The 21,227-nt window shown below is 46.5% G+C and overlaps 2 protein-coding genes across 2 annotated transcripts; one reads left to right on the top strand and one right to left on the bottom strand.

The window, feature by feature from the left end:
* The first annotated feature begins 5,321 nt into the window (after positions 1-5,321).
* On the top strand, positions 5,322-6,567 carry LOC112979766 (homeobox protein MSX-2-like). Its single transcript, XM_026094189.2, has 2 exons — positions 5,322-5,669; positions 6,073-6,567. The coding sequence occupies exons 1-2, from the start codon at positions 5,334-5,336 to the stop codon at positions 6,373-6,375; spliced, it is 639 nt and encodes a 212-aa protein (XP_025949974.2). The 5' UTR covers positions 5,322-5,333; the 3' UTR covers positions 6,376-6,567.
* A 3,036-nt stretch (positions 6,568-9,603) lies between these two features.
* On the bottom strand, positions 9,604-10,948 carry LOC135328790 (homeobox protein vex1-like). Its single transcript, XM_064514463.1, has 3 exons — positions 10,774-10,948; positions 10,365-10,558; positions 9,604-10,008 (listed from the first exon to the last, which is right to left on the bottom strand). Exons 1-3 carry the CDS (start codon positions 10,946-10,948, stop codon positions 9,637-9,639), a joined length of 741 nt encoding a protein of 246 aa, XP_064370533.1. The 3' UTR covers positions 9,604-9,636.
* Positions 10,949-21,227: the final 10,279 nt, after the last annotated feature.

The following is a 21,227-nucleotide window of genomic DNA, read 5'->3' as shown; positions in this document are numbered from 1 at the left end:
TTGATCCAAAGGAGGGAGGAAATCTGAAATTCTGTGTCTGTCTCTCTTCCGAATGTAATTAAGGACTCAGATGTTTCCAAAAGACCTCTGTGATGGCAGATATTTTTCTAATGCGGCCACGTTTTAAGGATAGCTAAACAAAGGTCAATAAATACACAATTTACCTCCCCAAAAAAGTCTGAAGTGTGGGACTCGACTTGGCTGTCCCTGTGCATGTGGGCAGTGGTGGAGGTAACCCCCGTAATGTTGTGTGACCACGGAGGCAGCCCCCACCTCTTCCCCAAGTGCTTTTTTACCCTCTGCATCAGCTCCTCGTGCTCCGAGGCCGGCAGTACCGGGGTGGGGGGGGACCCCGAGGGGGCCGGTCTGCCCCCACCAAAGCGGGTGGGGGAGCCCAGGAGCTGGCCCCGGAGGAGGCGAGGAAGAGACGAAAGGGCTCGGGAGGAGGCAGCGAGCCTCCCCCCGGGGGGACCTCGCTTGCGGGCCCGGGGGACACGGCCGCAGGGGTCGGTGCTGCTGCTGCAGGCGGGGGCCGGGCAGGGCTGACGGGGCGCCCCGTCTTGGGCCGTGCGAGCTGCTGAGCGGCTGGCGAGGGAGAAGCCGGGCTCTGCTTGAGAAGGCGCTAATCATCGCTTAGCATAATGACTCCGTGGTCACCTGTACAGTCAACAAGCCCACGAAATGTCTTGCCGCTGCTTGGGCAGCACTAGCTCTCAAACGCACAGTTTTGGCAGCACTAGCTTGCAAATATTGTCCCGTTCCCCGAGATTTGCTCCGGTGGACGCCAGAGGTGATGCTCGCTTGGTGAGTCCCTAGGGGTATTAGATTTCTCTGAATAGATATTCATCTGAAAACTCCTATTTTATCCAGCAAAAATACGCATTTTTCTAGCAAGTGACAACTACATTCCAAAGGTATTGAAGATGTACATGAAATAACTTAAATGGGTTCATTTTTGCTAAACTAGTCAAATTCTGTTTTCAAACGCGGTCGCAAGGTTTCCCTTTGATCAGAGAAGAAAAGAAAACCAGGCATCACTTCATGTTTTATTCCTACACGTTTCAACTTCCCACCTACCATCTTTTACCCCGGCAGCAACAACCGCGCATTAGTGCCAGCGCAGGTCACCGCGGAGCCGGGCGGCCGGGCAGGAGCAGCCGGGAGCGCCGGGCCGGGAGGCTCTCGGGGCAGGGGCTGTACGGCCTGGACCGGGGCTCCCTGCGGCGGGGGAGCCGCTGGGAGGGGGCACAGGCCGCAGCACTAACTTCAGAGCCCCCCCACCCCCCCCCGCCGCAGGCTGTGCGCGGGGGGCGAAGCGCGGCGTCGGGGAGCCGTCTGCGGCCGGCGCTCCTGCGCGCCCGGCCCGGCTTGGCGAAAGCGGCCAGCCGGGGGGGGGGGGGGGGGGGGGGGCCTGGGAGCGGGGGCCGGGGCTTCGGCCCCCGCAGCTCCCAGACACGGTGGAGCCACTGCAGGGACCTGTTTACAAACCAGGTGCAGTCATTCGGCGTTGTGTGCTAATCGGGAGAGCTCTCACACTGCCAGACCATTAGATCTAATTGCAGCCCATTATCTCTTTCTTTGATACACAATTAGATGACAATTAACTTGATAAATCCCGCCGGAGGGAGGGGAGAAAGGGCCTTCGGCTCATGCAGGCTTTGCTAGTTTTCCTTTCTGGCTGTTCTTTAAACTCCTAGGTCTCGACCCATCTTCTGGTGGCATTTAGTGGGGGAAATAAACCCAGCAGCTCTTTGGTATTCAGGTAGGATAAGTGTTTTCATTCCCATTTCAACACTTGGCTATTCTGCCTGGCCATCCCGAACAACTGCGGAGGTGTCACAAGCCCCAGGCGACGCGGCGATGGGGTGCATGCGAATGCAAAAGACGACTTTGTTTCGGTTTAACTCGCGTTTCCCTTATCTAGGTGCTTTGCCGATTAGTCGAGCAAAGAACTGAAGGAGATGTCCCTGATAAATCGCTTTTGATGCAAAACGCGTGTTTGCTCCCACAGCCCCGCGCAGAGGCTGTGGGCTGGCAGCGGGCGAGCGGGGCGGGGAGCGGGGCAGCGCTGCGAGGGAGTCGGCAGCGTTTGTCATTTATTGTGTGCGAGGCAGCGGCGTCCCCGGGGCCGAGGAGCGCCTGGGCGCTGGCCCTGTTAGTGCTCACGGGCGCTTCAAACAGCAGAGCGGCTATTCCGAAGCCATCCATCTCGCTGATGCCTAATTGACTGTCTAATAGCGCCTATCAGGACATCAAAGGCCGCGCTCAATAACCTGCTTAGCATTTCTAAAGGGCAGCAGTGAGCGGGACAAACAGCCATCAGCTGCCTCCCGGGCCGCCCCGGCGGGGGGCTGCACCGCGGCGCGGCGCGGAGGGGAGCGGAGCGGAGCGGCGGCCCCGGCCCCGGCCCCGGGCAGCGGCTCCCTGCTCTCCCGGCAAAAGCCCCGCTTCTGGGGCGACCAAAGCGAACTTTCTTTCCTATTCCGCCCCCTCCTCCAATTCCCTTTGTGAAACAGTGAGAGAAATCCAGAATTTGTCCCTAAAAGTCTCGTAATTTCGCATAAAAACTGTGCTTTGTCCTGATGATCCTAGTCAGAATTCTCGCATCCTGGTGTTAATCGCTGCACTCTGCGTTTTGGGGGCATTATATTGAGTTGTAAGTGTTTTATGGGCTTCTTAAAGCAGGCATGTTTCTTATGGTTGTAAGATTCACATGCAAATGCAGAGCAATGACTATTTTGAAATGTGACTTGGAGAAATGAGCTCACTATATTCTAAATATAAATAATGCAGGGAAAAAACATATGTCTATTATGTATCATTCTACAGTATCCTCAAGTTCTGGGTATACAAAACTCAAAGTGTAAAAAACCAAACCCACTTTGTTTTCCCTAAAAACTTGTGACATCTTCAAACAAACTTATTTTTGATAGTGGCTATAAATCAAGTGGTATGAAAATGGTGGGAAAATAACATCTCCTATGAGCACCATATTTCTTTAGGAGGAGGGGATGATTTAACTGCAGCCATGGGGCCTCTGCTCACCCAAGATCATCAAAGTTTTGAAGTTTGTCAAGTTCCCACCTCTTTCTGATGAGAATTGCAACAGCTCCTTAACGCCTTCCACCCCTTCCCCATCTGTTCCAGGGTCTTGTGGTCTACAGATACAGCTAAATGCTTGGGGGGGGGTGGTGGATTTTAGGGTCTGATATAAACACATACATAATACAAAAGGAAAGGCAGATCATGTTCTAATTTAAAAAAAAGAAAAAAAAACCAAAAAACAGCCACAGTTTTCACTGACTTTCAGCAAAGAGCAGGTTTAACCAGGGAAAGGCTGTGGGTGTCTTTTTTTACATTGCTAATAGCTGATGACAGTGATGCTGCGACGTGGGGCCTGTGGGTGAACGTGAGTCACTTAGGCAGTGCACTTGCCCGATCATATCACAGCTCAGTCACCTGAGGAGCTGCCAGGAGGGGGAACGAGAGCAAGGGTCGAACCCGGTGACTCAGAAGCCTGTGAGCTGTCACCCTCTTGGGGGACAAGGGGATGCTGCAGTGCCGGGGAGGCCTTGGTCCTTATGAATCACAACTGGAATAAGCAGGAGGGGGACAGGTTGTGGCTGCTTCCCTGTGTCCCTGCTTGAATGATAGGAGCTGGCAGCAGCTGCTCAGGGTCACTAACTATTTCTCTGCATAAGACAGGCATAAACATGAAGGCACATGCTGGTGTCCTTGGTTAGCCCACCCACCAGAGGTGGGTCATCTCCTGCCTGTATTTTTGGCAGGAGAGATGAAGTGCCTCTCCCTAGGCTGTGCGTCCCTGGGCTTCACTGTTGTCCCAGAGGACCTGGTGCTGCCCAGCCTGGCATAGGCCTCATCCTGCTGGAGGACCAGGGGGAAGGGGGGAGTACCCTGTTTGCCAGGAGGCAGGTGCTCGGCTTAGGAGCTCCTGAGTCCCAGTGGTTTCCAGGCACTAGCTCCAAACTTGATCTCGACTAGGCAGTTGGCACCTGCAGAGAGCACGCAAGGAGGTTGCCCCTGTACAGAGGGCTGATGTACACTCACAAAGGAGCGAAGGAGAAGAGATAAGGGAAAAATCAACACTGCAAGCAACAGCTTGCTGTTGATGAACTTGTGCGTGGTGAGCCTGAGCTGCTCTGCTTGCATGTGCCCACGTGTGGGGTTGTGCAGAAATGGTTGTCCTGAAATAGATGGAGATACTGAGGAGGAGGATGCGTTTGCTCCAGGGAAAGAGGACCCATGAGTGGACCTGTACAGGAATACTTATTATAACCAGGTGTGATTAAAATTAACGTGCAAATGAGTGCTTAATGAGTGCTTAGCTCTTTCTGGGCCTCTGGTGGTGTGGTCCTGCGAAGCGGCGAGTCTCACCTATCCCGTATATTCCTATGCTCCTGGACCAGGATGGGAGCCTGCACTCTGACAGCCGTGGCTGTGGGCAAGCCCAGCCTCCCCCCACCCGCCGTGGGGGCTGGCACTATAGGGAAAGGCCCAGGAGCTACCCAGCCCCACGGGCTGCGTGGCCTTGGCAGTGGGTTTGCACGGCCCTGGTGCTTCTCCCATCCCCGGGGCTGGAGCTGGGCCGAGCCGGTGCCGCCTTTGTGGGGCAGCCCGGGCCCGGGCAGGGAGACGCCTTTCCCCGCCGCCGCTCGCTTCGCTGGCTGCGAGGGGAGCTTTGCCTTGGGGGGGGGGGGGGGGGCTCGCGGTGCCCCCCCGCATTACAAAGGCGCGGCCGCGCTCGGGACGCGGCGTGTGGATTGGGGGCGGTTTGGAGCTGACGAGGTGCGAGCTGCCCCCCTCGCTCGGCGCTTTGATCCCTGGACCCCTGGGGAGGCCGGCTGCGCTTTCTGGCGAGACAGACGGCGCCAAGGTCAAGCTGAGAGGCTCCTCGGCCCTGCTCCCCGCCCGAGCCGGCAATAGTCCCCCAGGGCGAGGGCTGAGCCCCGGGGATAGAGACTTCTCGGTAGCAGCCCCCGAGGGTTGGGGCACCGCCGCGCCGCGCAGGGGCGCGGGCAAAACCCCGCTGCTACTGGCACCGCAGGTATCTTGAACCGCCCGGGCCCGTGCGCTGCCCTCCAGGGCCGAGGGGCAGCTTTGCACTTCAAGGGGGTCCCCCCGGCCCGGCAGACTCGCCGGAGCCAGCGGCTGCAGGCGTTTGCCAGACGTGTGAACTCTCCCCCTCGCCGGCAGCCGCTCGCCGCGCTCCTTCCCGGCTTTGATGCGGCTTCGCACTTGCAAACGAGCCCGCCCGGGCCCGCGGCGCCCCTATAAGAGCGGGCCGAGCCGGGCGGCCCCAGCCGCTCCGCGCCATGAGCCGGGCCGGGCCCCCCCCGGCGGAGCCGAAACCCCGCGGGCTCCGGCCCCACGTCTGCTGCGCGCCCCCTCCCCGCGCCCCCGCGGCCCTCGGCAGCAGCCCTCGCGCTGCCGCCCCCTCTGCAGCCCCCGACGGCGGCTGCCTCAGCGCCGACGAGTCCTCGGGCTACGAGAGCGAGAGCGCGGAGCCCCGCGGGCGGCAGCGGCGGGCGCGCACCGCCTTCAGCGCGGCGCAGCTGGGCGGCCTGGAGGAGACCTTCCGCCGCCGGCGGTACCTGGGCGCCGCGGAGCGCGGGCGGCTGGCGGCCGCGCTGCACCTCTCCGAGACCCAGGTGGGCCCGGGGGGACCCGCCCGCGGCCGTGAACGCGCTGGGGGGGGGGGGGGGGTCCAGTGGGGGAGGTGTCACGGGTGCTTTTCCCCCTCGGTTCGGGATGCGGTGTGTGTGAGCAGCTACCCGGTTTGCGGTAACAGACCTTGCGGAGGCTGCAGCTGGTCCTGAAGGCTGGAAGGGGCTCGCCGAAAATCGCCGAGCCGGGAAGCAGGGACCCCCCGCCTCCCCACGCGTGCACACACCCTGCGCTGCCCGCGGGGGGACACCGGTGCAGCCCCGTCGGTTCGAACGCAGCGAAACGACCCGGGCAGCGGCGCTGGTCGCAGTCCGCACGTTATTTTTTAGGTAAAACTCCTGATTTGTCTCCCCTCCCCCCACACACCCCTGGCTTTTTGTTACTCAGATCAAAACCTGGTTTCAGAACCGGAGGATGAAGCTGAAGAGGCAGGTCCAGGAGCCCCAGCGCCGCCCGCCGCTCTGCAGCTGCGCCCCGGGGCCGCCCCGGGGGCTCCTGCCGCTGCTGCCCGGCGCCGCGCGGCCCCTCGGCCTCCCCTTCCCGGCGTGCGAGGCACCGCAGGGCACCCACCGCCTCGCGGCCAGCGAGCTGCCCCGTGTCCACCGACACCTCCTGCCGCATCCGTCTTTCCCCCCGGTCGCGCAGAACCGAAGGGACAAGCAGCACCGTCCCCTGTACGCGTCGTCGTGAAGGCAAGGGCCGGGCGGGGGAGGGAAATGCTGCAACTTCTTTTGTGCCGCTGCTTCTTTTCTTCCTTTCTGCTCGGAATCTGATTCGCAAGTGTATGTGTTTATTATATTAAATTAAATATGAAGAGTAATTTTATATTTGTACGAATTGATATTAAAATTTATCAGATGTGATCTGCTCTTAAGTCGTTTTTGGTTTAATATCCCACCGTTTCAAAAGTGGTCACTGTGTAAAAATATTGGTAGTCTACTTGCTTCCTTTGATTTCCGGATATGGTAAAGAATATCTTGCTCCGTATTGCTATCTAGGCACTTTTGAAATGTCTGAAATTACGCTGTAGCCTCAGTGAGAGCCATGAGGTACTACTTATGGCTTCTGTGCCCCAGCCTGTTGAAAAGGGACCGGGGGGGGGGGGAGAAGAAAAGCAGTGGCAGAAACTTGCTTTTGCCAAATATCCCACCGTATAGGACAAAACTATTAAGTTAAAGACTAAGTGAAATGAGATTGTTAAGAAACTGATTTGTATTGCACATCTCCAGTTTTTCTTTATGTGTAAAACAGACACCAGTTTGGATTCTGGTGTGTGAACTCTGTAAAGTTGCACTAAAACTGCATTGTAAAAGAAGCAGAACTCCAGTTTTGGCTCACACATGGGGTATGGGGTTAGATGTTTTAATATGCCTTATCTGACTTTCCTACACCTCTGTTGAAAGGCATATTCTTAGTTTGCCGAGTGCTTTTCGAAGCCTGGTCTTTACCCGGTTGCATTATGCAGTGCTTTTGGCTATGGGCATTCTCGCAGGTATGCTGCAGGAGGAAGGATAAGCTGCTCAGTGAGTTTCTATTCTAAATATTTATCACTTCACTGCTTTGCACTTCCAGTGTCTTTCACCTGAAAGCCTCAACAGTGTTAATCTCGTATATTTAAATCTTTAAACAGTGATTAAATAGTTTAAGACTTTGATATGGAATTTTAAATAGGCTTACAATTATCAAAGCCAATACCTTGTAAAAGATTTAAGGGCATAACTCTGTTCTCCTGTTCATGGTCACACTATCTAGATGAGATTTTAATCTCCAAATTTGGCTCTCTGATTCACTGCTAATGTCCATGATAATTGCATACTTTGAACCATCTTTTTTGGTAAACTGACCCTTTCAGGAGAAGAAACATCTCAATGGAGAAGCTCAAGTTTTTATTCTAATCCTGAAATTTGTTAAAGTTCCTCATTATGAAAGGTGTGGTAGTTGTTGCTGGGAACAGAGTTTTCACTCCTTTAATGAAAGGGCTTGGTTGGCATTTCTCATTTCTTGATGTTTTAGTCTTTCTTTAACGAAGTTTCTTTAATTCATCTAAAAGTTCTTCTAAGTGCATTAGAAACCAGGCTGATTGTTGCAGTGTAGTCTAAATTTCCCTCCTCCACCCTCCAACCCAGTGAGGCATCAGTTTCGATGTAATAGCCTAGGGGCGTCTCACTTGTGAAAGGCTGGTGTAAAAGGGGAAAGGAGATTTTTTTCCAATTCAGCCATTTGAACCCAGATGCTGTCTTAACTCCAACAGGATCCGATTTGCTAGGTTTGAAGTAAGTTTACTGATTGTCAGGGTAAGGGGGAACAGGAGAGAGTGAGAACAGGGCCTGGAATTACAGGCTGCCCACTCATAAATAGCCATGTTTTTTTTTACTCACACTGTAGTCTGTGTTCAAAATGACTGAGAAATTCATGGTTTTGTTCCTTCAGTTCCCTAGCCAGAGCATCTCGGAGCAGTGGTGTCCTGATGTGACACTGAGAAGGTGGGGAGGGGGAAATCCTTTGCATCTCTCCTGCATTTCCCTGTAGGACTGTTTGAGAGGAGCTATAGTGAGAGAGAAAGAGTGTGTGGCATGCTTGGGGGATTTGTTTTTCCTCAAAGGTTAAAATCAGAAGAGGAGGTGGGATGCAGGGGTAAGGAGGATGGTCTTCACCCCCTCCTACACGTACTCATGTTGGACTACCAGCAGGGCAACTGTGATACCAACTCCATCCTTCCCACTCCCCAGAGGTAACTTTTGTTAAGTGCAAGGGGGGAAAAAAGGGGCATGATACAAGTTTTGCTGACTTTTTTGCTTATAAGTAGTCTCTGCATGGCAGTGTTTTTTTTCTCCTGAAAGTTGCAAGTTGGGCAAAGTAGCCCAACCTTCATGCAGGGAACAGGTTAGGATGGTTAGGGCAGGGAAGGAGATGTAATCACACATGTTGAAATTCCTTTACACTTATGCAAGAGCTTGTGCTTCTCATTATTTGCTACAGGCTTTGCTCTTTGCTTTTCCTGCCTCGCTAAAGCCTGCTTTTTGATTTTTAGTAAGTCTCGATATACCTGATAGCAAGTGTACAAAATGCCGCAGCTTAAAATTAATGAAGCTGTCAAGTTACAGCTGAAATTTTAGAAGTAATAATTAAAACATTTTCATTCTGAATGTCACAAAAAGCCTGAACTTTGGAACAACTCAAGTGTTTTCCATCAACGGATTTAAATTACAAATATGGTTGACACTGGCATCAGGGGCTTAGGCAGCCAAATAATTGTTAGCCTCATTTCTCTTTAAGTGCATAGATATTCTATCTACACACATAAAGGAGAGATATCACTTTAGGGGTGGTACAGCATACATAGATAAAGGACGATACTCCAGAAGCTTTTATTAGCACCCAGAACTTTGTGTCACTTGCTCAGATTAGTTTATAGGGTTGCCGCCTTTGTTATTCTATTTGCTGTAGTTATGTATTTACTGTAGTTCACAAATCTTTCCTTAAAATTAGTTCATTTTTACCCCCTCAACCCACACCCAGGTAGAATGGTCAAATTCTTTAAGGCTGTTTGGTTTTTGTCTATTACACAGTATAGAGAGTATTTGTGTCAGTAGTTGTATTGAAGTGTAAGCAATACTCATTTTTCAGTGGGGATCCCCACATACTCATAGGCAGTTGCTCTTAAAAGAGATGGAAAATTATGGATAGGAAAACTTTCATGGAATTTTTGATACAGCATAGTGAAGACTGTGGAGAAATAAGGACAGTTCTAAGTCCTTCTCTTCCACTCTTAGTATTATTCCTCTAACATAGATTAGTTTCTTTGTCCCTTTAACATAAAAAATAAGGCAAACGGGATTGTTTTTAGAAAACATTAAATAATCCATATATTTGATATAACAATAAGTTAAATAAGTATTCTTAAAAATATTTGGCAGTTCATATTCAGATTACAGATAGTTTTTGGCATGTTTAAGAGGAAGGAAGATATGGCTGGAACCTCAGTCTTTTCTGGTCCTTAGTTACAGTCATTGTGGGAATTACAGAAGGATAAGAAGAAAATTCTGGACTGGGAGGCACCACTAAACCTGGGCTTGGCAGAACTGGCTCAAGGGACTGAGGTGGAACAGTAGGTAACAACAGGGCAGGGCTTGGCATGGCCGGGTGAAGGGTAACAGTAGAGGTAGAAGAGACACTGACATCCATCCCATGAGAATATCTGGATGCAACTATGTCTGGGTAACAATGATAGGGCAGAAATAAGCCTGAGAAAAGAGCTTCAACTCTGGCATCCTGAGTCTGACGTTTGAACTTCATACGACGATTCTGAAACCAGGTTTTTATCTGGTGAGAAGAAAGATACAGTCAAGAATCAAGGTTTGCCATACATTAACACGCATAAATCAGATTTATCTGATTATTAGCATTATAATATAGTACCAGTTACATGATTTTGTGCTAACTATATTGCCCTCAGTGAATGTGGAGCAACTCTAGGCATGAAGCATCCATGACGCACAGCAAGTCTATTTACAGAGAGATCAGATCTGGACCAGGACCGTAATTCAGACTAGCACAGGGGGGTTAAAAGGGGTGGGGGGGAAAGCTGCTTTTGCTTTGAGAGAAACCCCGCAGTACTCCCGGGTGCCCTTCTCCCCTCCCACCCCCGGCCTCGGGTGACCGCAGGGCTCCGCGCTCACCTGGCTCTGGGAGAGGTTCAGCGCGGCAGCCAGGCGCCGCTTCTCGCTGGCGCCGATGTAGCGCTGCTCGCGGAAGCTCCGCTCCAGCTCCTGCAGCTGCACGGCCGAGAACTTGGTGCGGGGCCGGCCGGGCACGCCGCCGCCGCCCGCCTCCGCGCCGTGCTCTGGGCTGCTGCGTCGCGGGCTCGGGGCTGCTGCAGGGACGGGATGGGGCGTCACGGCAGGAACCGCCGCTCCAGCGCCGCGAGGCCCTTCCCCCGCGCGGGCGGTGACGTGGCCAACGGCCGCACGTGCGACCGTTGCCCGCCCGAGGGCCGCACGTGCGGCGACCGTTAGACAGCGGCCAACGGCGCCGCCGCGCGCCCCGCCGCTCCCTTCCCGCCCGGGCGGGCGGGGGGCCGTGACTCACCGAGGTGTCCTGGGCTCGGCAGGGCGCCCTCCGCGCCCGGCGTTGGCGTCTTCGGGCTCTCCTGGCCGCTGGCGTCGCCGGGCGGGGAGCGCGGCGGGCGGGCGGTGGGGCCGGGCTGGGCTGTGCCGCGGCTGCTCTGGGCCAGCCACTCCACCGAGAAGGGCCCCCTGTCCATGGCGGCCGGCCCTGCCGTTGCCCCCGGCGCGCCGCGCTCACTGAAGCCTCCCGCGTTCGGGGGCAAACATTTAAAGCGCCTTCCGCGCCGTGGCTTGAAAAGGCGGCAGAGCATCAAATGAGACCGAGAACAAAGGACCCCATTGAGAGGCGCTTTAATCTCCCCTTTCAGGTGATTGTTACATCCGCCTAATCTCTGAACGCGGCAGTTAGCAGAACTCAAGGCTACCTGACCTGGCGCCAAGTTCAGCCCTGAGTCACCCCCTGGCCATAGAGCTGCTGATAATCGCATCAGGGCCTGCGCTTTTCACCCTGCCCCGGCCGGCCTCGACGCTGGAGCCACGCAGCGGTTTTCGGTCTTTATCTCCCAGCTATGGAGGACAAGGGCTCAGAAGGGGCTGGTGAGGAAAGGGGACGAAGAGAGGCTACTCTTCTGAGAGCTAGCCCCAGATTTGGAGCCCCCCCTCGCCTGTTGGAACCAGGGCATGGAGGAATCCAGTTGCCTTCCTAACCGTCGAAGGAAAGTGACCCCTGAGGTAGGAATAAGTGCGCCTCAAGCTTGGAAACATGTAAAAATCATGAAGAAATTTAAATGCTAATATTTTCCTATTATGCCTAAGGGTAACCTGCTACTCTTTGTCAGGGCAGGAGAGGCAGATTTTGTTTGGATTAGGACTTATTTGGAAGTACAATTTGCTACAAATTTTTCGTGACTGTACACGGGACAAGGAGTCCCACATTTAGGGCTTGCTTCTTCCTGTGGAGTCTAAGCTAAAGCTGCTGTCGACTTCAGTATATCAGAGTATTTAAGTGGTCCCAATGGAGAGGAGGTCTGAAACTACATCACGGTGGCATTTGCATGGCAATTTTTTAGGTCGCTTTCTAGAAAATACTGTGTGAATCTTTAAAATATCTGGCACACAGGCAGTAGAACGAGTTAATTCTTGTGGGTTCATTTAAGAATGACATCAGGCAATAGTCAATTATGTTTCAGGATATTGGACCTGATGACAAAATGGCTATTTGGCTTGGACTATATCAGTTCACGTCCTGAAACACCCTCTCGCTCCCCCCCCCCATCCCCCTCTAAAAAAAGAAAGAAGAAATGGGTGCATTTCAAAGTAAATAGTTCTGATCTTTTTATAAAGTAGATCAAAGAAGAGGAGTGTAAATTCTGTTCAGAGGCAGTCTGTTCAAGGATGATTCAGATAAGGGTGAGAAAAGAACCACTTTTACGGTCTGAAGTGGGCCTGGGATGGCACAGTCCTTATCCTCTGCAAACACCAACTAACACATTTACAGGTCGTTTCAGTAAACTGTCGCCACTGCTTGAGTTTATACAGCCAGAGATAATGAACTAGCTTTCACGGAGAATTGAACATGTTTGAGACATCATGGTAATTCTTAGACTTCAAAGAAATTCATGTCACGTTTTATGAACGGTGATGTATTTGCAGTGAGGTGGCAAAAGTCGGATAATACTACCCTTCTAGCTCTTTTTCCTCTTTGGTTGTCTAATTTTCTCAGATGGTAATGTTTTTTCCTCTCATAAAACATAATGCGATTTACATGCTCTTTTTGCTAAATGTGTTGAAGCGTGACACAAGGAAGAAACTTTTAGACCCTGACTTTGTGCTTCAAACGTATATCTGTAGTTAGAAAGTTTTTTTTTCTGTAATAGAGAGAAAAAACGATTTTGATTGTCCAGTTGGGCAATCTGTTTTTCTTTTTTAGCAGGACCAAACATCTAGGAGGTGACTGTGTGTGCTGTGAAGTATAGAAATGACTTCGAATAGTTGACATTCATACTTTCATAAAAAGCTTGTCTCAATAGAGTAACTAGGGATAGTAGTTGCATTGTCTTCATGTTCGTTGGTCTAGTTGCACTCACAGCAATCTACAATTTTTAAAGATTATTAAGGTGCAAGTTAAAAATATGGCGATTCTTTTCAGGGAAGAAAAAGACAGGGAAATCTGCAGATCCTTTTTCTACTTTTACCAGTTGAAATCCGTCAAAAAGATCTATGACCTTTTCCTTTGTGAAAAGACAGAAATGATACTGTTGCCAAATAGTCTGTCGTTCATACCAGTGAAGAGATTCACTCTTGTACCCTTAGTGTAACTTTATGGAAAAAATACTGAGAAATAATTCATTATTCAGAATGATTTGTCAAAATCGACTGTTGCATATACTTTCAGTTAGCCTGGTTCCTAGTCCTACAGACATCTGAAGAATTTTAAACATGGGATAATACAAAGCTTTCCATTAATCATAAGCTTACACATTTGCAAGGTTGAATCTGTTGATCAGAGAATTTACTTTTTGCAAAGAACATGAAATAATTGCTTACCAACTAAAGTGAGTTGGTCCTGGAAATCGTGGGGTTTGGTCTGAGAAAATGATAAAATCTAATAATAACATAGTCAATTTCTTAACTGAATTGTTACAATATATTTACTGTTACAGATAACACCTAATCTGAAGGACCATAAGGCATTATTCCTTTATTATGTTATTGTTTCTGCTCGTTAATTATTATTGTGTTTATTTTAGTAGTTGAACAAGTGTTTTCAAGCAATAAAAGGAGTATCATTACGTCAGCAATTTTTAAATTTATATTTTAGTTTTAATGGAAACTCTTTTTTTAATCCTGATCTAAAGAGTTCCAATCATTGATCATCTTATTATCTAACTATGCTGGAAGAATCCATTTTATTGTTTTTAGGAGATAAATTTTAGTTTCAAAAGACATAAGAAACTTGTTAATGTTTTGTGATAGAGTAGTCCTTCAGGTTCACGCTTTGGTTGGGCTGGTGAGGTTTTCTTCCTGTTTTTTTCCGTGGGATTGATTCACTTCAGAAAGTCTTTCTTTCCTTTCTCTTTATGTCCTCTGAAGTGGTTTGGCTTTGAAATTATACTCGGGAGGCTAGGAGTAGGGATTTCATATTGCACAGCTCTTTTGGAAAACCAAATGCCTGGAAAAGATCCCCATTGCTCTCATTGCTTTGTATCTGCTAGTAATCAATGCTTTCATAGATTTGGTGGGTTTTTTTTATAGACTTGCTCTGCAATTTCCACTGCTGCAGACATTTTTAAATTGAATGCAATTTCTTTAAAAACAAAAAAACTAGTATTTTTAATTTATAATTGTAAAAAAACCTAGTATTTTTTACAAAAAGGTCAGCATTCCTGTGTTCTCTGTTATTATGATGATTTACCTAAGATGCAGAATTTGGCTTGAGGCAAAGCTCCACATTCAAAGAACTCTGATAGAGTAATTGCAATGCCATAAGGGACCATTACGTGAGAACAGTCACAATTTAAAGGGTCATTGCCGCGTGTTCCTAGTTAGCAATTAACATTTGGCAAGTCCTGTGATGAAACAGTTACCCCTTTTTTCCACTGAGCATTAGCAGTCCCTATAAATGTACAGGCAACAAAGAAAACATAATGACCACAACTTTGTATGTAAATAGTAGGCTAGAGAAGCGCAGTGGAGGTACAACTGACTCCTGTTTTGCTGCTGTGATTTAACGGTACCATTTCTTGATTGAGATTTCCATGAAAATGCTTGATATCACTTATGTTTTCTTTTGGTCATTTCAGCTTCTTGTTGAAATGGTATTATGAAGTGTCTCATAACAATGGATGTGGTTTTAGTCACTGCATCCGTTGTGATGATCATTTACTGCAAAACCACAATTGCTTTCTTGGTGCTGTTTTGATTACAGAGAAGATTAAACTGTAGTGACTGTACTAGGCTTTGTTAGTGTATTAGCAGTGAAAGTATTTAAACAAAAACACTAAGAGCAGCTCAGATCTGTAATTTGTACAAATTCTGATGACACGCATAAAATAAGATGTTATGTACCACATTCATGTCTACCTCATACAACAGGCATCACTAGCTAAATGGGATGCTTCGAGTGGAACTAATAGCTCACTGTTGCTGAAAGGAGTTGTTTCATTCCCTTCCTTTCCCTCCTCCCCTATTTCTGGCCCTGCTTTCCCACATGCTCTGAGTTTAGGTAACCTTCTGATCTATCAGGGAGTTCGTTTAGGTTTCTAAGCTAACAGGAAAAAAATATAAGAAAATCAAATGGCTTTTTAAAAACTATGAGAGCTAAACTGACTCACTGAGAAGCTGGATAAGTTCTATAACTTGCACAGAGGAATGCCTAGATGCACACACTATTTAGATCATTAGCTATTAGCATTCAGTTTTATGACCAAACTGAGTTTATCTAATTGCCAGTGATGAATTAAAGATGGTCCTTTCCATCTCACTACAGCCGTTTTCCGTGCTCTAGGATTTATGTTTGTCTGACGGTAAGTTGTGCCAGTTCAGGAAGCAAAGATGACTGTTAATGCATTACAGAAGGGGAATATAGGAGCAGCGGGGAAAGTTTCCCCCTCTTGCCAGCAGTTAACCATTGAGTCAATCAGTCTCTGTCATAGCACTTCTAAGAACTTTTGAGAGTCATTGAGAGAAGTTCCCTGAAACAGCATGTCCATGAGGTGGTCAGGAAAGCAAATAAAATATTAGGAATTATTTGGGAAAAGAGCACTTGAAAACAGAAGTATATACAGTATTTTTATGTCCTGCATAAACTTATTGTGGATCTGTACTGTCTGTGCTTTTTTAAAGTGATGTTTTAGAGGAAATGTTTAAACTTCTCAGCCACATTAAAGTAGAAGTCTACCTGTTGCAGTGGAATAAATGCAGAGTGCTTTTCTTTAGCAAAATTCTGTTAAGCCAAGAGGGAAGAACAATCCTGTGTGACTTGATTGGTTAATTTCTACAATGACCGTATTTTACAGGAGTGGTGTGCTGCAGATGTTTCTGTAAATCACTGCTAAACAAATGAGGATTTTTGAAATGAATTTCACTTCATCTTTTCCAACTTCTCTAGATGCTTTGGTTGGATTAGGTTGTAGTATATCCTCCTCTCTTTGCTCCTGTGCTTTATGGAATTGAATTTTGCTTGTTTGCATGGTGCAAAGCCCTTTATGATGGTGATGAGTTATGTCACCTAGTGGCACTTAGCAGTACTGAAAGCAGAATCTGTTAATGAGCTAAAAGCATGTGCTTGCCTTTGTAAAGTACTATATGCATCCATGATTCAACAATAATTAAGCAACAGCTTAATTTTAGTAGTGCATTGTGCTCCAGGAAAGGCATACTCCACTGTTGCTTTCAAGTTACCTCCAATAGAGGACAATGCTTCTCTTGTGTAAAGGGTATAATATGATAATGGGAAAAAATTGCTTTTAAAGCAAAACAATACATTTTATTATAGCACTCAATCTTATTTTAACCTCTTTGATACATTATGAGATACAAAACAGTAAGAAAAAATTGCAAGGATATTTGTTTTAAAAAATTGACCAATCACACAGGAACTCTGCAGCTGACAGAAGATATATAACCATTGATATGTCATTAAACTTTCTTCACTGCAAGATCTTCCTTTTTCTTTCTGCTCTCCCTTCTTCATTTGCTCCATGCCTTCCCACATCTACAGCCAATAAGACTTCAGTGCTGTAGAACAGGGGAGGATATTTAGGGGGGAAAAAAACCACCCTCCTCCCCCCCAAAAACAGTAGTAACTTATAGGACAGACCAGGATGGCTGAAATCAGGATGCACTGGAATGCATATCCCTTACGAGGTTGAATTAACGTTTTATGAGCAATTTCAGCATGTCTTAACTTTTTACAATAAAAAGGCCACTATAACAATATATTGAGCAGCATAAAGAAACAATATAAAGGTCTTTCTTCCCAGCTCAATCTGTAGTCCTCCCATATGTTTCGCGCAAGTCCAGCCCTCCCTTTGCTCCTCTGCTTTCGTATCGCCAGGCTCCTTTGGCGTGACCGGCCGTGCCTGCGCCGCCATCGCCGGCAGCTCCCGGCACAGCTGCTCTGGCCTTTCCGTGTCTGCGGGCGGCTGCCAGCAGGGGGAGCGCCGGGAGCGCGGCGCAGGCTGCCTCTGGTCCCGGGAGCTGCCCTGGGGAGAGGGGGCCCCGGCGGAGGGCAGGCCTTGGCAGAGCGCGGGGCTGCTCAGCTCCCCAGAGGCCGTCTCCGCTGTTTGTGTGAACTCCAGCCCTTTTAACTTGGCTTTTTTGGAGGCAGTACACTTAGGCCTTGTTAAAAGTTGGGACAGTTTTCATGGGGAAAATAACAAGTACACACCTAATACTTCTATGCTGTGTTTCTTGAAAGTTGGAAGAATTAGAGCTCTTTAAGTAAATTTCTGTTAGAATTTCCGCGATGTGGGAAAAAACAGATTAGTTCCCAGTTGAGCTATTTTAGGAAGGGTATTGAGGCAAGCCTCTGTGTGTGTGTGTTCATGCACAAAAGCATGTGAATGGTGAAAAATCCTCGTCTAACTGGAATGCTGCAGTTCTTCAGTAGAAAAAAAGTTAAAAAAAATTGTTTGGAGATTTTTAAAAGTTATTTTAAAAACAGTTTTCCTGTTTCTGGATGTGTTTGGTAAGAGTTCACCGGGGGTCAGACAGCTAGCCTGAATAGGTGCAAGGTAAGCAGGAGGAAGGAGGAGGGAGGGATGGGGGACTCTGCAACATCAGTGTGCTTTTTAATCTGCTCTGCTTTTCATATGGGACTGCACCTTCCTTTCATGCTTAAAAGTAGTAATGAAACAGAGCTCTTGACATCTTCAACAGAAAAAGGTAACATTTTGTGTAGATGCTGGAACATGAATTTGTGGACTTGTTTTTAGGTTCAGTTAAAAATGAATCTGAACGTCTGTGGTATGGTATGCTCTTGCTGCAAGTGTTCTCTGTAGCAAAATACTGTTTTTGGAAATACAGATCGTGTTTTCTTATTGCCTTCCAACGTCACTTATGCCAGTGCTGAGAATATTGCATGGTAATGATAGTATTACAGATGAGTTAGATTTATTCATGTCACGAAAAAGGCTAACAGGGAGATATTTCCCTCTAGCTAAGTCTTGGCCCTTTTTTCTTGGGCAAATCTGTCACTGCTGTTCCTGTGTTAGAGAATGTGAGTACAGAGAAAGGGTAAGCCCTCTTTCTTTCCTCAGACTGTGATTCCAACAAAGGTGTTCCTAAGCATCATTTCAACTTAAGCAACTTCTGCTTCTCTTCCTCCATGACATTGATGCAGCTGGTTTTGCAGCTATAAAGTGAATGAGATCAGAGAACTAATTCAGCTGGGGGAAAGAAATGCAGTTTTTCTTTTCTTTTTCTTTTCTTTTTCTTTTTTTTTTAAAGACAGGTTGATTGCCTGATGTAGTTTACAGCACAGATATACTCATGCAAAGGTAAGCATAGGGAGTCATGGGAGCTGTAGAGCGGTCATGTAATGCCCACTGTTACCAAATATGAGGCCACTTCTGAAAGAGATATTGTTCCCTGTGTCTTGTAACACTGTTCCATGCAGTGATATTGAAAACATTGTAATGAGGTTAATTTGGCCTGACTTCTGAGAGGGATTTTTTAGAATATATTTTTGATAAATTAAAATGCTTCAGATATAATTGAAAAACAAAGTGTTTGTAAGCACCTTTTAACTCAGATATATGTAAACTAAAGAAGAGATACTTAAGAGTACTTTTTCTTTTTTTTCTCCTTCTCTAAGTGGCAAGGTATGCTAAGGACCTGAAGGCTGGCTTTTCTCTACCACCTCAAAGCTTGACAGTATTAGTTCTTGACAAGTCAAATTCTGTTAGATCCCAGAGACTTGTTTTGAATAAGCATTAGCAGTTTCATTGTGTTCCTTTCACAGCATTTCTGCAAAAGAAAATCTGGTTTCTGTTTCTATTTATTTGTCTGAACTATTTATGCTTCTTAGGGAACTGCTCCACAATTGCTAGTGCTTTCTCCTGGTATTGGGGGTGTGCACATGTTTGTTATTTATTGTGAGCTAGTATTTTAGTAATTTATTTTATAACAGTTTATTGCTTTTTATAAATAATACTATTTTATAAATGCAGTTTTAAACAGTTGCCAGTTATGAAGTCATTTGCTTGTAGATCTGATTTCAGAAATGGGGCATGCAATGTTTTAAATTTTATGGGAGTATCACATACAAGCACAAGCTGATACTATCAATTTGTGTACAATATATTACTAATTAGCGCATTCAAAATCAATATGATGTAGACTCTCAAAAAAAGTCTTCGTTTAGATGAGATAAAATAGCAAGTGTTAAAATAGCATATTACAGGATAAAGAGGAACAATTGTACAGCACGTTAGAATGGAACCTGACACTCCACTCCAGTCACTGTAGTGCAAAACATTACTATTTGTTGTAATGTAGCCAAAACTTGTTATTAGTGATCTTTGTTTTCTTACAGGATGATAATGTTCTGATTATGTTCCTATGGGTACAAAGACAGAGACTCCCTTTCTGAGAAGAACAATTGAACACAAAATTACTTAAAGACCCTGAGCTGGTGAATTTTACTAGCTTGCTTCTTTTACTGGAGATGGATTTGAAATGATCTAGAACAAGAAAAAACTGAGTTAAAAGCAAGAAATATTTAAAAAAACATATAATAATAAATAGTAAAAAATATTGGGGAATAAATCACAGTAATCAAACTGCCAACAGTGAAGTAATTGATACCTTTTCCTGCCATGAGTTGTATATATTTGGTAAGGACATGGTTTCCTTTTTCAGGTCTTCAGATTTTTGTTATAATTTATGAGGCAAATGACTGTAAAAATGCCAGATGTCCTTTAAAATTTAAAGTTTCCCTCTTGCAATTGGTATAAAGTCAGTCTTCATCACTGTCTTGATTCATACACGACTTAGCTTTTATGTTATTTTAGTAGTAGACATTCTATGCTTCTGCCAGCAGGTAGAAGTAACATATACATTTCACATTCTCCTGTGCCCTGTCCTTCCCATTTTCCAACAGCTACCTGAAAAATGACAAACGGAATGAATGAACTATAGGAGTTAAAGGCTTTCATTGCACATTTAACTCAGGCGGTGGTACAAACTATGTACTGTTGTAAAGCAATAAAAGCCTTAATACTGATTTTTTTTTTCTTCTGCATTTTTACAGCCCTTCATTTTATTTTGCTATGTACTAATTCATAAACTGGCATGTACCTCCGCATATTATTTTCATCATGCTATTTTGTCAGTTCACCTTAATCATACTTTTTCAGGAGGTGAAAAGGACACTTATAATAGGGTTCTGCTGTTCTATTTAAGCCATACAGGATGGGTTCTTCCTGCCCTTGCTTCCTATAGCTTCACTTGTAACACTTTCTTTTGGGGTAAAAAAATGAGGTTAACTCTTGCCATCACTCTCTTTCACTTCTCTCATATAGAGTCATTATTTTTTATGATAATTAGTTTGGATTTTACAATATGTCACAAAGAAAAAAAGAATAGGTCTGTCTACCTGCACCTAACTGTGCTTCTACTCTCTTTTTAGTCCTGTTCAGCACAGTGCTGAAGTTGCTGAAGCGTTGTGGTTTGTGATTAAGGAACTAAGCACAAGCTGTGTAGAGATGGAAAAACTTAAAAGTGTTTGTAGTTAACATATGCTTTGATGTCCTATCCCTTCTCCAGCTTTGCTAGCTCTTCTCCCAGTATCTATCCTGAGGTTTATCATTTGTATCTCCTATTTTTCATCACTTCATATATGCCTCGCAAAGACTGGCCCCTTGGAGTTAGTCCAAAAAAGTGAGGTTTGAAAACATTTAGGGGTATGCCATGGTTTGTAAAGTTTTAACTTTAGTCCTGAAGGCAGGGATTGTTAATCAGTGGTATTTAAGAGTGAGAACTAGGGTCACTCTCCTCAAAGCATTTTTAAAACACACTTAAAAACAAAATCTCAATGAGATGCTTGCCCTATCAGTTCGGATAGACTGCCTCCCCAGGCTTTTGTAAATGAACTGAAATGGTTCCCACAGCAAAATGAGAGAATGTACATGTTTCCTGTTTGATTTTAGGTAACTCATCTGCTTGTTCCAATTTTCTTTTATAAAAGCCACTAACTTTAAAAAAAAAAATCCCGAAGAGTAAATTCCTCTTCCTTTTGACATTCATTTTTGTAACTTACTACTTCATTTCAATCTTTTCCTCCCTACAACCATGTTTGATACGATTACTCTTGGGCCTGATATTTATTACTCCTTTCCCCCACCACAAACACTTTTTTTCCCCTTTTGCTTTCTGTAATAGCTGAGATTACATTTTTCTTCCTGTTATCTGTTCATTTCAATTGTGTACCCTGTCTTAAAAATTAGGTGTGCAGTTGTAATCTTGTTGCAT

The sequence above is a fragment of the Dromaius novaehollandiae genome, chromosome 6 (assembly GCF_036370855.1).
Source record: "Dromaius novaehollandiae isolate bDroNov1 chromosome 6, bDroNov1.hap1, whole genome shotgun sequence".
Taxonomy (NCBI): Eukaryota; Metazoa; Chordata; class Aves; order Casuariiformes; family Dromaiidae; genus Dromaius; species Dromaius novaehollandiae.
Note: the sequence above shows the minus strand (reverse complement) of the source record. Positions and strands in the feature narration are given on the sequence as shown.

What these genes read in the sequence shown, in the direction of transcription:
- LOC112979766 (XM_026094189.2), top strand. Translation starts at nt 5,334, where the DNA reads ATGAGCCGGGCCGGGCCCCCCCCGGCGGAGCCGAAACCCCGCGGGCTC. An exon ending in TGCACCTCTCCGAGACCCAG is followed by an intron (nt 5,670 to 6,072) that starts GTGGGCCCGGGG and finishes TTTGTTACTCAG; the next exon opens with ATCAAAACCTGGTTTCAGAA.
- LOC135328790 (XM_064514463.1), bottom strand. Translation starts at nt 10,948, where the DNA reads ATGGACAGGGGGCCCTTCTCGGTGGAGTGGCTGGCCCAGAGCAGCCGC. An exon ending in GCCGAGCCCAGGACACCTCG is followed by an intron (nt 10,559 to 10,773) that starts GTGAGTCACGGC and finishes CCGTCCCTGCAG; the next exon opens with CAGCCCCGAGCCCGCGACGC. An exon ending in TGAACCTCTCCCAGAGCCAG is followed by an intron (nt 10,009 to 10,364) that starts GTGAGCGCGGAG and finishes TCTTCTCACCAG; the next exon opens with ATAAAAACCTGGTTTCAGAA.